General features: G+C 34.8%; 2 protein-coding genes across 3 annotated transcripts; one reads left to right on the top strand and one right to left on the bottom strand.

The window, feature by feature from the left end:
* The first annotated feature begins 6278 nt into the window (after window positions 1-6278).
* On the top strand, window positions 6279-8082 carry LOC132044881 (uncharacterized). Of its 2 annotated transcripts, none has more exons than XM_059435440.1 (2): window positions 6279-6555; window positions 7092-8082. In XM_059435440.1, exon 2 carries the CDS (start codon window positions 7136-7138, stop codon window positions 7745-7747), a length of 612 nt encoding a protein of 203 aa, XP_059291423.1. In that variant the 5' UTR covers window positions 6279-6555; window positions 7092-7135; the 3' UTR covers window positions 7748-8082. The 2 variants fall into 2 exon arrangements, with proteins under 2 accessions (XP_059291423.1, XP_059291479.1); XM_059435496.1 differs by lacking the exon at window positions 6279-6555 and adding an exon at window positions 6650-6824.
* Window positions 8083-9825: 1743 nt separating this feature from the next.
* LOC132044794 (probable leucine-rich repeat receptor-like protein kinase At2g33170) lies at window positions 9826-14962 on the bottom strand. Its single transcript, XM_059435356.1, has 3 exons — window positions 14242-14962; window positions 11054-14028; window positions 9826-10344 (listed from the first exon to the last, which is right to left on the bottom strand). The coding sequence occupies exons 2-3, from the start codon at window positions 13992-13994 to the stop codon at window positions 9965-9967; spliced, it is 3321 nt and encodes a 1106-aa protein (XP_059291339.1). The 5' UTR covers window positions 13995-14028; window positions 14242-14962; the 3' UTR covers window positions 9826-9964.
* Window positions 14963-15979: the final 1017 nt, after the last annotated feature.

The raw sequence follows: 15979 nt of genomic DNA, 5'->3' as shown, positions 1-15979 counted from the left end.
TAGGATTCTGTTATTATGATATTACCTTCTTTTTTTTTTCTTTTTTTTTTAGTTTTTGTGTAAATTATATTATTTTGGTTACTTTTATCTGAAAAGATTTGTTCCCTCCGTCCCAATTTATGTGATATAATTTTACTAGGTACGAAATTTTATTAAAAAAAAATAATTGAAATTTGTAGTCTAAAACAAGATATGGTTAGTTTTTAGTGGCGGTAAATTATTTCATTAAGGTAAAAATGGAAGTTTTAAGTTAAATTATTCCTAAATATAGAAATGTATTTATTGTTTTTTTAGAATGGACTAAAAAGGAAAGTGTATTACGTAATTAGAGACATAGGGAGCAGCTAATATAATTAGGATCTTCAAAATTTGTTTTTTGTTTCTTTTCTAAAGCTTATAATTAGGAGAATTTTTCTTATTATATTTCCTAATGAATCAATAAAAGGAATCATCAAATTTCTGAAAAAGTTTCCTAATGTCAATTGAATAAGTTTTACAACAAGAAAATATAAAACTAGAAATGCACCAAAAGAGTATTATAATTATATGGTCTAGCTCTTATATGATTTGTTGTACGGCCTACGGGCCTAGGACAGATTTGGACTAATATTCCAGGCCCATAAATGATCTGGACTGAGCCTGGTCATTGATCCAATCCAGCAAGGCAAGGCCTACTAAGAGGCATATTTGCAGAAAATGACCAATTAGATTTATTATCGACATGGTAAAAAAAAATTGTTTTACTAATATATAGCCCTAATGAGATACAAATTAGTAGAGTTAGACTAGTACAAAGCTATAAAAAAAAAAAAAAAAAAAAAGTCATCTATGTCATTCAAGCTCCAGCGCAAGATCAATATTTTTCAGTAGAAACAACATTCACCAGTCAATTTTTGGACATGTCTTCCAAAAATAGTCATAACCAGGAGTTTCACACGTAGCATTTGAAACTCGATAACAGTAATTATTTTTCAATAGCTGGGTATGAAAAGTGGCTATTTGTGAATTTATCCTATTTTACATGCTACGAGCCTACAATTTGACACTCATTCGCAGTTCAACCTCAATTTGTCTTGCACAAATATAAAATGTGTCATAGTCTTTTTAACAGGTCTTGACATATTAGGAAACAAAATTCATTTTTCAGAATTAATTGATGCATATATAGCAATATATATATATATACCCTTAAACTAAATTAATGATTTAACATCTAAAAGTTGCACCCCAATCGTCAAGTGTGCCTTTTTTGCTTTTTTAGATGCATGAATAAGAGACATTATCGTTTCTACGAAAAATTGTTATGTGTTCCTCTTCCTCCTTCCCATGCACCCTCGTGCTCCAGAACCAAGTTATTTTCCCCTTTGAAAATATCTTGGGCTGTACAACCTTTTTTACTTAGCATATATTTGAGATTTTCTTGCTTAAGGATAGTTTATTGTAGCATAAGTCACATCATATACCCATTGTAAAACTCATACAAAAATATGGCAATTTTAACTTGAATTCATTTGTTTGTGAAGTGCTTAACATAAACGGAAAAGGGTCGGATATACCCTTCTTTTTTCATTTATTGTTTAATCCTATCCCCGTTATCATTTTTGGATGTTTATACCCCTGTCGTTGGGCAAAGTTCTAAATATGGAATATCCCTAAATATGCCCCTCATTTGACCGAACCGACACGTGGCACATTCTGGACAAAAGACTCAATCCACCACTTAAGAAACCCCATATCCGACCCAATTACATAAAGCTGGATCAAAAGACCAGATTTATTAGCTACTGTATCAGCTTTTACCTTAGCAATCGCGTTATTACAGAAAGCAATGGAAGCAAGAATTACCAATAACACGATTTCTCCTATAATTCTCAAAGGATTCATCACAGGTTATCCATCAAACTCAATTGAAGAAGGTGGTGGACAAAGTAATAATATTTCAAGAACTATTGGTTTTGGTTTGTCCGTATGTTGGGAATACTTTAGAAGTACCTTTTGAGAAGATAATCATGGGAATGAGTTGTGGAGACCCTAATAATAATATAACACAAGACGGGGTTTTTGGTTCTTCTTTCCTTTTTAAAGTTAGTCTCTATCAAAATGTATCATATAAATTGGAATAGAAGTCGTATAAGGTAAGCTTTTTGTTAGTACTTTGAAATTTTTCTAGTCATTTTGATCTTGCTCCATGAATTAGAAAAGAAACTTGAAGTGTGCTCAAGACTAATGATAATTACCATTGGCAAGTAGCTTTTTTGATAGCTCTTACATCACTGACTTCTTTTTCTTCTGTTTTCGCATCTTTTTTTTTTTTTTTTTTTGGGTTTGTTTTTTGGGTTGGACTATTTTCACATCTTCGATCAGGTAAACGTTTTTTTCATAATATTTAGTCGTCAGAGTTGAAAATTATGCATAAGAACTTAATCAATCAATTACAGCTCAAACTCAAATTTCTTAACTATTTCGAGTAAGTGAGGAGGAGATGCACGGATGCCTCAATGCGGAGGTGTGAGAAATTGGCTATGAACGATTTCAAGAGAGATAGAGGTAGGCCGAAAAATTATTGGGGAGAGGTGATTAGACAGAACATAGCACAGTTCCAGTTCACCGATGACATGATCATAGATAGGAGGTTATGAATGGCACGGATTAGGGTAGAAGGCTAGTAGGTAGTTGAGCGTTGTCAAGCTTATCTTTCCATACTTGTAGTCGTAGTATTACTCTTGTAGTTTCTTGTCCTTCAATTATCGTATGATTTTATGGCAGTTGTGCTGTTACTCCTTTTTCTTAGATTGATTTTCATTATTATCTGTTGTTTCTTTACTCTTGTTATTTGTTTGTCCGAATTGCTTTTGTTTGCTTTTCTTTGAGCCGAGGGTCTCCCAAAATAGTCTATCTACCTCCCAAGATAGATAAGGTCTGCGTACACTCTACCTTCCCAAACCTCACTTAGCTTGTGCGATTACGCTGGGTGTGTTGTTGTTGTTGGGACCAATAGTAATTTTATATAATCGAGCGAAAATTCCTGGTTACTTTTATTTTAGAGTTAAGACCGGTTATATAAAATTCATAAAAGCGGATGCATACGAAATCATTTCTAAAACCATTAGACAGTGGAATAGAAAAAGATTTGTTATAAAAATTTGAATTTTCCAATAAAAAAAGGAAAAAATAATAAATGTTAATCAAAACGCGCCTCTTTTTAATTATTTTTATATTTTGTGCCACATCAGCTCTTAGGGAGACATTAAATTCACTTTTAAGATGGTCGGGGGTAATAGGTCGCCCGATTAGTTGGGGCGTAACCTAGACATTTCGGGTATAGTTCAAGGTGCAATCTATGTATTTTGCTGTAACAATTTGTTAGTAACAAATAAATCAAAGAGGGTTAGTCATATGGTGGAGAAGATGTCCTCTAACAGTTTTGTTATCCTTTTTAAATTTCTTTTTTAACAGCATCATCAGTAACAACAGTAGTAGAACTACCAGCAGTGTTTGAAACATCAGTAACAACGTTTGGAACATCAACAGGTGGTTCGTCAAACAAAACATAATTAACTTTGAGACCAGTGTTTAAAATTGTTTCCATTTTTTCATAATTAACTTTGAGACCAGTGTTTAAAATTGTTTCCATCCAAATTAGGTTCAAGCTTTGACAGATCCGGAAGACTTTTGTTCGAAGAAGCAGCTATCTGATCAGTATTGTATAAAATCGCGTTCAAATTGTTAGTAAAATTGAGAACAATATAGATCAAAAGAACAAGTAAAACAAGAAAACAACTTATCAAATCACTGTTGTTACTGATTATGCCGCTAAAAAGAAAATAAAGACTTTCCTCCACCTATGTGAGACATTTGCACTTCATATAGGAGAAAAGTTAATTAAGGAAAAAGAACCCACAAAGAAACTTTGGCTTTGTATTACCAACAAAGAATTGATTAGAATAGTAATACAAAACTCTCACAGTTCAAGATGCAATCTATGTATTTTGCCTTAACAATTTGAACATTCATAAACATCAATTAAAGGAAACCAAGAAATAACTTTAAAGGAAAGAGAAGTAACAACCGAGACTTGTTACAAAATTGACATTGGTCAGGCTGACGCAGGCAGTTGATTCCTATAAGTTCATTTGATAAATCAAGATATGTGATTTCTTGAGTACTCGATTCACCTTCACTAGAGAAGATGGGACCATCAACATCCCATTGCCAACAGAATTTTCTCTAGAATTAGTCCTAAATTTTGTTGTATGTAGACATTAAGTTTGAGTGTATACGTACTGAAATTCTTGTAAGGTAAACTGTAACTGTTAGCAGAAAATAAACAATGCACTCCATACAATGATAGACAGGGAACTGCTTCCACATAACCGACTCGAAAATAATGGATTTCATGGCATCTGCAATATTTTTATGGTCACCATACAATTGCTCCAATTTTTCATGTTACGTACGACATAAAGGGGATGTGCGTTTTGAAACTTTTTGAGCTTTGCAGGCAACGCAAGCTGCCCGACTTGTCACCTTTTAGTGTCACTTTCAAAATGAAAAAAAAAAAAAGGGGTCATCCCATTAATGTTATCTTTCAAGTTAAATTTGAAGAGATCTTATAATTACAAACATGGACCTAAAAAATACAAAAGTTATGTCACTTAGTAATTCCCATTATTTGTATGTCGACCATCCAATTGCAATTAACTCTTTTCCAAGAGAAGAGGCAAATCAAAATCCTAAAATGAATCACACCGAAGGCTATTGTCATTAATTAATACGCATTCTTACCTTTGATTTAAAACTTAATTATGGTGAATTAATATGGTTTAGTGTAGAAATCGGGTGTGAGCAACAAGAATAGACAAGAACAATGCATGCCTACCCACGTGAACTCTCAATTTCGAAGATATGTCTATTTAAGATGTTGATAGAATCGAATCTTTTGGCTTAAAAAGAAATAAAAAAGAGTTAATGTCCTCCATTAAAAAAAAGTGATAACTAAGCTTTAATTCTGATATATAGGTTCATCACTAAGCAAAGAAAAGGAAGAGGGGGGTCGAGGGGGTGGGGAGGAAACGAATAGCCAAATAGGGGACTTCACAATTGAGCATTATATATCTTTTTAGCATGTGTACGAAACTGGAAATTTTATCTAATGCACTATAATATTTCTTTTTTTTTCATATACAAAATGTATATAATCATATAATTTGTGTTCATTAGAGTCTACTTATGTTCTTGATACCAAGTAGCCTTTGAAATTAATTATGTATCTTTTTAGCATGTGTACCAAAGTGGAAGTTTTTGCTAATGCATTTCCTTTTTTATATACAAAATTGTCATATAATTCGTGTTTATTAGCTTCTAATTATATGTTTGATACCAAGTGGCCTTTGAAATTAAGCCTTTAATTTGCACTTTATCCCGCTTTAGATAAAGCAAGAATCTTTCTCCTTTTATTTTTGGCAGTGAGAGTCGGTGCTATACTTTTATAGGTATGGGCATATGTGTCAACCAATAAGAAAACTTATGAGATTTAATTTGAGTTGCTTCATGGAAAAGTTATTGATATGACTATGCCATAAAATGTGTTTTTTTTTTTTACTTGATGATGTGTAGTGAAAGGAGAAAAGATACTGCTTTTGTTTAAGCAAAAAACAAATAATGGAAAAGTTGCTTTGTGGGTGAATTAGCTAGATGCATAGCATGTGGTGAGAAAGTAAAAAAGTGGATGAAACTAATTATGCTTGTGAAAGGTAGCGAGTCGCCAATAAAATAATCGAAATACGCATAACCTGACTCGGAAACTAGTATTATCTAAAAACAAGTAGAAGAAGCTAGGAATTGAAGAGAAAAAGAGTTGTAAAGTATAGTTTTAACCCTATAAAGAGTGTATGGTGGTGAGGAAGTTGAAGATTACGTACGGAAGTTGAAGATTACGTACTTTCCATGAAATATCAAACTAACTATGTATATATTATGTGTTTGTAGAACGCCGGGGCGAAAAGGTAGCCAAAAAATTACAAGTGTATATATAAAGTCAAAATTATGTTTATGAATAAATAGTAGATAGTAAATTCCCAATTTATGAAAATCCTGACTCTGTCATTGAATTGAAGGCAGCAATTAGCCGATGAAATAATCAAAGTACATGCAATGTGACTTAAAAACTAATGTTATCCAGAAAAAATTAGAAGAAGCTACGAAGTATAAAGAAAAGAGTTGTAAAGGATTAGTTTTAAACACTATAAAAAACTAAAGTGTAAAGTGGTCAGAAAGTTGAAGGTTACGTAGTTTCCTAGAAATATCAAAGTTAGCTAGTTATATATTGAAGTTGAGGCGAGCATATACAGTGTCCTAGAAATACTTTTGGATGTGACATAAGAAGAAAGGGAAAGTTGCTAACTAAGTAAAGTGTGAGGCAAGTGGTGAAGAAAAAGCAAGAAGATTTGACTGTTTAAACCAAATCTAAGTGTGAGGTCACTTCTAATTTTGGCAAGTATAAATTGATATTCAAAGGAAGTTTGCTCTTGGGTTGTTGCTGAACTATTTCTTAAGGTAACATTTGTCAAAAGCTCTTCTTATTCCATGCTTTTTTGATGTTTTGCAGTGCTACTTCATCATCGCATGTTCGTAAAAACAGGAACTCTGTGTTGTCTACTTCATCATCGCATGTTTGTAAAAACAGGAATTAGCTACAAAGTTCGTCGCTAAATAGTCAGTAGCTAACATGATTTTTTGGTAATCCATCCTTACATAGGATTAGCGACGGATTTTTGTTGTTTAGCGGCGGAAGTTGTCTGTCACTAATTCCTGTTTTCTTTTAGGTAAGCTCCAAGAATTAATGTCATTTTCTCCCAAACAAGTACCCAACTTGGTCCCTCCCTAGTTGCAAAAAGAGCTTTTGTAAAGGTTGTATCATAGTAGAAAGTTTTTAAAGTTCTTGAAGAAATGGCCACTTACTCCACAGAATATAGCAAAATAATCATATATAAGATCCTCTTACTTCACAAAATAGAGTTATGAGTACGTAATGTTTTTCATATACTTCTTTATATCTTTGACTAAACCTGTTTCATATGGATAAATTTCAGATCACAACTGGTGTTTGATTCCAAATTGAAAGACAAGAGTACACATGAAGAACAATAAAGCAATTAAATTCCTCAAGCATGTCATGTCAGTACTATCCACAATGGCCAAATCAAAATCAACAGCCATCAAAAGCAAAACGGAGGCCATAAAAGCTAGGCTAATGGTCCTATCATTGCTCAAATCCAAGAAACTCTCTCTAGCTGGCCTAGGATCTAAGGCTATTTCTCACAAGATCCATTCACTATTAGGCCATAAAGAAGAAGATGCTCAAGATCGCAAAGACGAAAACAATAAGGCCATTGTACTCTACAACAACGCCCCTGAAACCAGTGAAGATTTTTTACACTATCAGCATAACGAGGCCAATGAAGAGATACTACTATTAAGCAATGGGGAAAATTATGATTATGATGATAAGTATCCGGATTTGACACACTCGTTGTTTGATGAAGAGGACGAGTACTTAGGCGATCCGAATGCATCAGCTATAGACATGGTGAGGAATTGCAAGGAGGAAGAAGGGGAGAAATTTGTGCTAGAAGACGAGATCGATAACGTTGCGGACTTGTTCATTAAGAAGTTTTACAAGAAGATGAAATTGCAAAAGCTTGAATCTTTCAAGAGGTATCAAGAAATGCTTCAGAGAAGCACTTAATTAAGGAGATTGTTGATTATTAATTGCTAATTAAAGGTTGCCTGTTATACTTCTGCATTATTATTATCATTATTATTGAAGCAGTCTTCAAATAGCAAAAATAGATCTAGTTATTTCAACTATGAGTCTTTTTTTGACTTTTGTTGAATAAATTTTCATGTCCCTCGTTGCCTAGTAGCAAATGAAAAGGAAAAAAAGGACTCTTGAACTAATAAGTTGGGATCTTTTAAAGGCAATGGGCATGTATGAATCAAGATTTTGTACAAGTTTCTAACTATGTAAATTTGATTTCGATTATGGGATCTGTATGAGTAATCAAGTTGGAAGTTTGGTTATTTGACTCTCGTACTCTGAATCCCGCCATTCTTTTGCAGAAGGAGGAAGTAATAGTTTTATAAGTAAAACAGTATTACTTGAATAACCAACTTTGTTCTGCACTGTATAATCATTATTTCCTGTACAGAGTAACATTAATCTCTAAAAACCTGTTTATACTATTGTCTATTTATGTTGGCATGGAATTTATGTTTCTTTACATACGTAGGTAGTCTTCTATTTAGGTTTTCAAAAGCTTGGAGAGGTACTTTTACTTGCAGGACAAAGGTTGATGTTTAAATTAGTCTATGACATTAACCTCCCAGTTTCAGCTGAACTTCAGATCTTATTACAATCACAACTCTTTTGCATTTCTTCACATGCAAATTTCTTCAAGATTAGAATTTCAATTTCTCTATAGACCTATGTTGAAACTGTAAGGTCAAAGAGATCTAACTGCCTTTACAAGAAAATGGTGACTAATACAAAAGAAATTAGCTATGTTGCTCAAACTCTTCATAATGCCTTTACAAGAAAACGGTGACTAATACAAAAGATATAAGCTATGTTGCTCAAACTCTTGATAAAAATCGTCGGTGTGTATCGGATCCTCCAAAACCTATGCAATTTTTGGAGGATCCGACATGGGTACGGAGACATTTTTCGATGATCCGAACAACATAGGTTGCAAGCAAGTCAAAGAAAACTGTAATTATCATGTACATGCAGGAAACCTCAAGACTTGGGGGCTAATTGGGAGTGCAACACATCTAGGAAGGCAATAGTTAAGGCTACTAACCTTTTTTTTCACAACGGTGGTATTAAGACTAGCTCCCACTAACACAAGTACCGGGTCCACCAAGGCTGATGTTGATAGAAAGAGATCATCTAACGGTTTTTTGTCTCTACTCAAATTTCAACCTAATCTCCTATGATTTTCATCCACTTCATTGAGCGTCTTTTTTACACATCCTTGGGCGCTTGAATTAGCTACATGCATGCTCCTATACCACTACACTGAACTCTTGGACAACAGCCAAAGCAAATTCATTGAAAAATCAACTTTTAACTTATCCTTGCACACCACTAATAAGGTGCCACAAGTGCTAGAAGCCTAGGAGGTTCAAGACCACCAAAAAGCCACTCCAAAGATCAGTACTGATTTGAAGCAGATCAGTAATTTTGGCGACTCCACCAGCTGAAGCAAATTAACTAGAAATAACTCACGCATAACTGAACTTCAACCAGAGATCTCGGGTTCAAGCCCTGGAAATAGAGAACTTATTGATAGGAGCCGCTTTACTCCCTTAGTGGGTCCACCCAGCGCGAGTCCCGATTAGTCAAGGTAAGTAGGGTTCGGATACCAAATGGTTAAACCAAAAAAGTTTAGAAATAGAAACAAAAGATATTAAGTTCTATAAAACACTGAGGAGAATTTGGAAAAAACACCTAAAAAGATGGGAGTCCAAAACTCAAAAAGCATAGGTGTGCTTAGTACTTTACAACAACAACTATTACGCCTCAATCCCAAATATATGTCAGTACTTATCAGGAAAAAAAGAGGGGGGTGCGTGGGGGGTGGGTGTTGGTTGTTATATTTTCTTCAAAACAACATCATCCAGAAACTAGAATGTAATTATGGTAGATGGATCTAGGTAGCCCTCAAAATATAGTTGGTCCTAAGAGAACAGTGTAAAACATAGTATTATTTTCCATAACCTTCAGATGGAGAACTATTGAAATAGCATCAATCACCTCCAAACTAGTCCTAGAAAGTGAGTTATGAAAGTTTCACTATAAGAAATATACATGGGAATATCTATAATTAACCATAAGAAAAAATACAAGGAGAATTAGCACTAAAAATTTTAAAGTTAATTGAGATATGCTTCTTACATGCATCTAGAAGGAATTATCTTTCAGAGGGAGTTCATAAACTGGCGATGAGAGGAAGTTCCCTTCTTGCTCATCAGATTCGATCAGCATCAGTACAACCTCGCGCATTGAAGGACGATCATGCGGGGACATACTAGTGCACATTAAAGCAACTTTTAGAACTGTAAGCATATGACTAACGGTAGCTTCATCTTCCAAATCCAATCGGCTATCAAGTATTCCCGATGTCAATGAATGGTCCCTAACATAATGCTTCACCCATGTGACGAGATCACCTCCTTGTTCTAGGGGCTGAACGGGTGCTCTTCCGGTTAGCAACTCCAAAAGGACTACCCCGTAACTGTAGATATCACATTTTTCCGTAACTTTCATGGTGTAAGCATATTCTGCAAAAAAGAAGATATCCATTTCATATCACAAAAAGAAGAATAGACTTTCAAAGCGAACAACACACTGTCGAATATCTAAACTGAACATAAATATGTGGGAACAAGAATGATCCAAAGTTCGCCGTAGATACATAGAGCGGTTTGTACGGCATCTCTTGGCATAGAACACATATAAAAGAAGAAGTATACACAGATAAAAGTTAATAGCAGTTCATTATTCATGTCTTGAGATAATCGAAGAAATAGACGTTGTATACAATTCTAACTATCTAATCTCAACAAGAAAATCCTATTCATATCAACAAAAACAGGAAACACTTTCAGAGTGAAGGTACAGATAAACATGTGGGATTAAGAAGGGCCCAGTGTATTAAAAGGAGTTCCATAGTTTACCTTAAATAAAGATACTAAATTTTATCAGAAATTGTATGACATCTCTTGGCCTAGAACAAAATATTATATGGAAACAACAATACCATCATGGATATTATACAAGGAACAAATTACTAGTCTATTCCCTCTGAGCATATATATCAACTAGTCTCATAGTTTACGGAAGGATATTTTCATGTAACACTACTTGTAAGCCCATTGATATTTGCATGACATTTAAACTGATGCAAATAGGAAATATATAGAGCTTATAAGGATCAAGTGGCAGTACATTTCACGACATATTTGTGATGGAGAAAATAGAAGTACATACCAGGGGCTATGTAGCCATATGAGCCAGCAACTGCAGACATAGACTTAGATTGAGGCATATCAACAACTTTCGCCAAACCGAAATCACCAACATGAGCTTCAAACTTCTCATCAAGCAGAATATTATTGGACTTTATATCACGGTGGATGATCCGTGGCTTGCAATCATGATGTAAGTAAGTAAGTCCTTGAGCAGCCCCAACAGCCACCACAAATCGAGTCGGCCAATCCAATTTACAAGATTCACCATGAAGCAATTCGCCCAAGCTACCTCTGGCCATATACTCATAGAGAAGTAAATTAGAACCCTGATGATAGCAAAATCCATATAGCTTTACGATGTTACGATGCCTTATCTTTCCTAGAGTTAAGATCTCTGCACGGAAGCTATTGTCAATATTATTACCCTCTCTGTTAGAAGCAAGCTTCTTGACTGCAATTGTTTGTCCGCTTTGCATGACCGCCTTGTAAACCGTTCCAACCGCTCCTCTTCCAAGAACATAACTATCATGAAAATTGTTTGTAGCCTCAACCAAGTCCTGGAAACTGAACCCCTCTTTAGGACGGAAATAAATATCCGGATCTGAAGATGACACGTCTTTATCCTCGGTTGCAACCCTCTCAACTGGATGCCGCTTCATGTAAAACAAAATAACCGCAATCAAAACAAGAGAAACTCCACCAATTACACCGGCAACAACAGTAACAATCTTTCCTCGAGGAGAATCTGCATTCTTGACTCCAGGAGGATTATTGGGATCGTAAGCTGGAGGTGCATTACATCCACCTAGGGGCCCGCCACAAAGACCTTTGTTTCCGATGAAGCTGCTGATGTTCATGTTCCGAAAGAGTGGTATATCTGGAAGTGGTCCAGTTAGGTCATTGTATGAGAAGTCAATGCCCAAGAGACTTGTCAGGTTTCCAAATGTGCTAGGTATTTCACCACTTAGATGATTATTGTTGACATAGAGGTACTCTAATAGGATAAGATTACCAAGGTTAGGTGGTATATTACCAGAGAGATTGTTGTTGCTAAGATCCATTGCGATTTGTAAGCCAGTAAGATTTCCCAACTCTGATGGTATTTCGCCTGACAATAAATTCCCGCCCATCTGCAGCTCAGTCAAATGAGAGAGGCTCCCCAAAGTTGCTGGTATCTTTCCGGATAACTTATTCTCTGAAAGCAAAAGGCGTTCTAGCTGCGACAAGCTACCAATGTCATCAGGTATAACATCAGTAAATCTGTTTTTGCTGAGATCAAGTCGTTGTAGTGCCTTGCAGTTTAGAACTCCTGGAGGTATCGGTCCAGTGAACAAATTTGCTGAGACGTTGAACGTTACAAGCCTGGTAAGATTTCCTATCTCCCTTGGCAACTGGTTGAAACTATTGCCTGAGAAATCAAGCCTTTGCAACTTCTGGCAATATCCAATTTCAGGAGGTATTGGACCAGTGAACTTGTTCTGCGCCAGTTCAACAGCAGACAGGTTTACCAATTTGCACAACTCGGACGGAAATTTACCTGTTAGCTTGTTACCGTTCAGACGAAGTTGAACCAATGAATTACAATTAAGAACACCAGATGGAATATATCCGTGTAATTTATTCGACGCAAGATTCAACAAAATCAAATTGGAATTCCGACAAACGAATGGAGGAATTCTTCCTGTGAGGTGGTTGTTATTTAAATCAAGCACCCAAAGTCCACTATAAACGCCAAGACCTTGTGGTATAGTACCAGTTAAAGAATTCTCAAAAAGCTGTAATTGAACCAATTCAGTTTGATACTGAAATCCAAATGGAATAGGGCCTGTTAGGTAATTAATTGACAGATCAAGCCTCCTTAAGTACTTTAAAGTAGTAAGTTCATCTGGTATAACACCTTTGAGCTGGTTTTGGAAAAGATACAACAAGTTCAGCCACTTTATTTGGCCAAACTCAACTGGAATTTCACCTGTTAGAAAGTTTTCTGAGAAATCAATTTCTGTTGCCATAGAAAGATTTCCAATCTCCCTTGGAATTGTACCATTTAATCCATTCCGGTATAGGTATAACTTTGTCAAAACTTTGAGTTTCCCTATTTCAACCGGAATTTCTCCAACCAGGCTGTTCTGATATAAAGCAAGCAATTCAAGTTCTGTACAATTTCCAAGTTCCTTTGGAATATAGCCAGAAAACTGATTGTCCCAAAGTACAAGTTCTTTCAACTTACCAAGCTTGCCAAGTTCTTTCGGTATGTTTCCTCCCAGGCTATTCTGTGCTAAACCAAGAGATTCCAAGCTCCAACAATCACCTATCTCTGTGGGTAAACTTCCAGAAAGTGTATTCTGCCCAACTCGAAATATTGACAAGTTTTTCAAACTTCCAATAGATCGAGGCACTGGACCGGTAAGATTATTGGTGTATGCAACGAAAGAAACTAGAGACGATAGTTTCCCAAACTCCTCAGCAATAGGACCAGAAATCATGTTGTTGCACAAGTTCACATCATCCAAATTAGACAGGTTATACAGTTCGTTAGGAATCCCATAAAAAGAATTATCATGGAGATGGAGATACAATAATTTTGAACAATTTCCAATCTCTTTGGGAATATTCCCGGTGAATCGATTGAAAGACAAGTCAAGATTAACTAAATTTTCAAGACCACCAATGCTAGGACTCAAAGTGCCTGAAAGATTCATAGAGCTAAGGTAAAGAGATTGCACAACTGGATTATAATCAGAAGTGCAATTCACACCTACCCAACCACATGGAGTTTCATCCTTTGGATTCCAATTCCACAAATGGTTAAACTGATCCCAAATATTCTTCTTCAATTCAAGAAGATATATTCCTTCCTGATTCAATCCTTCTATAGGAGAAACCAACAATACAGCAGCCACCAAAGCACTTATCCACAACAGAACCAAACCACTTCTTGATTCCAAAATTCCAGACATCATAAGAAGTTTCAATAATTCAAAGTCTCAGCTTGACCTGTTAATCCAACTATGTGTCAATACTTATAAAAAAAAATAGCTTAGAATTTATCAAAGAACCCTCAGGGTCAATTATAACTAGATAAAGCTGATGAACTAGACAAACCAGAAATAGTTCTATGCATACCAATTCAGAAATGTCCAGAAACTCAACTAAATAATGAATCAAGAATAAACAAGAAACTCAATAAAGATATAAGCTTTAGCATACCTTTAGGCTATTGAGTCCATCACCTTGTCAAAAAGAGTAAAGACAACCAAGAATACTCTCAAGTAATTCCTTTAGATGATGACAGAGCAAAGACCATGAAATTCATGAACTAGAAAAGATAGAATCAAAGATTATACTATATCTAAAACCAAGTATCTCCAACCTTTATCCAATAATGGTGGGGATCTTCCCATATACATACAAGATTTTGTAAAGGGGTTGTTAAAAAGGTGAAAAAGATTCAACCTTTATTTAAGGACAAGCCGTAAAAAGGACTGGAAAAACTCAAATACACTGAATCAAGAAAGCCCTTTATTTTAGTCTATAGTATTATTGAAGAAAAATATAACATAAAAGCCAATTCTTGAGGGTATAGAGATTTCTTCTTCAAAATGGCAATGATGGTAATGAGTTCTTCATTGAAGCTTTAATGGCAGACAAAGCATGCTTTCACTAAGCTTTAATTTGTTTCTTGACATATATGATGATGAGGACTTTGAAGTTTTGTTCAATACAAATAGTTTGATGTATTTACTCTATGTGTATAATCTTTGATTCTCTTTCACTCAATCTTAAAAGTCCTAATCCCTTTTGGCTTCTCTATATCTTAAAGTTAGCCTTTTTGAGTGCTTGAAAAAGTATTATAACTGTGAACTTTTTTAGGCATAACAGTTAATAAATGCATATGATTTATTTATTGTGGAATTCTGGGATTGGGACAGGTTTTTTATGAGGGGGTTCTTTTTTTTTTTTTTTTTTTTGTAAAAAGTTTTGGGTTGGTAGGCACTGAAAATTGTGTATACACTAGAGAAAATGAAGTCAGGTGATGTTTGCAGTGGTATCATTTTCTGTTATCATTTTGGATTTTTTATTCTTTTGTTTTGGATCCATTATGCTACTCAAATCTCTCTATTGGCTCCTTTCTTTTGGATATATCTACACTTCTTGATTTTTAGGTTTTTCTAATATTAGTATTACTTTGCTGCTCTTTTCTTTTTAGCATAGATTGATATTATTTCTTTAATCTATTCTCATCTATTAGTGGAATGAATAGGATACTTCATTTTTATCTAGAGATTCCGATTTCAAGTTTGAATATGAAAAAACTCACTATAATGCTTTCTATGAAGCTCAACTTTGTTTTTATTATTAGGATTGATTTGATTTCATACCATTTTTTTTTATTGAACCATTCTGTATCTAGAGCCTGCTAGTTCGACTAATTCGAATTCGGTCGCTTTATAGAAAGATCACTATAAATGGATTAGCACTTCTTACTTATAAGATTTTTATTCATAAAGCTTGAATTTGAGACATCTGGTTAACAACAAAGTAAAATTTACCATTCATATTTTTCCATGGTGGTTTTATGTTAGGATTGACTTGACTTCATCCTCCTTTTTGCTTGTCATGAGACTCACAAGTCACAACTAAACTAAAAGAAGATTGGATTCTGATATTTTACTCAGGCAAGAAGCGTATAAACCTTATTCAAGCAGAGGTGTTAGCGTTACTGCAAGGTCTTAAAACTAGTCCCCAACAACATAAACTAATTCCTAATTCCTACCTTGATCGAATTGGACATTATTGAGACTATACAACTACTAGAAAGTGGCTTTGAAAATTTTAACAACATTAATTTTGATTGCAGGTTGTTGATGGACCATTTGGCCACTTTTAAGAGTTTAATACAATAGATGATGTTTTGTCGAAGAAGGAACCATGCAAGGAAACTCTT

The sequence above is a fragment of the Lycium ferocissimum genome, chromosome 1 (assembly GCF_029784015.1).
Source record: "Lycium ferocissimum isolate CSIRO_LF1 chromosome 1, AGI_CSIRO_Lferr_CH_V1, whole genome shotgun sequence".
Taxonomy (NCBI): Eukaryota; Viridiplantae; Streptophyta; class Magnoliopsida; order Solanales; family Solanaceae; genus Lycium; species Lycium ferocissimum.
The sequence above is the reverse complement of the archived record's forward strand: the minus strand, read 5'-3'. Positions and strand labels throughout refer to the sequence as shown.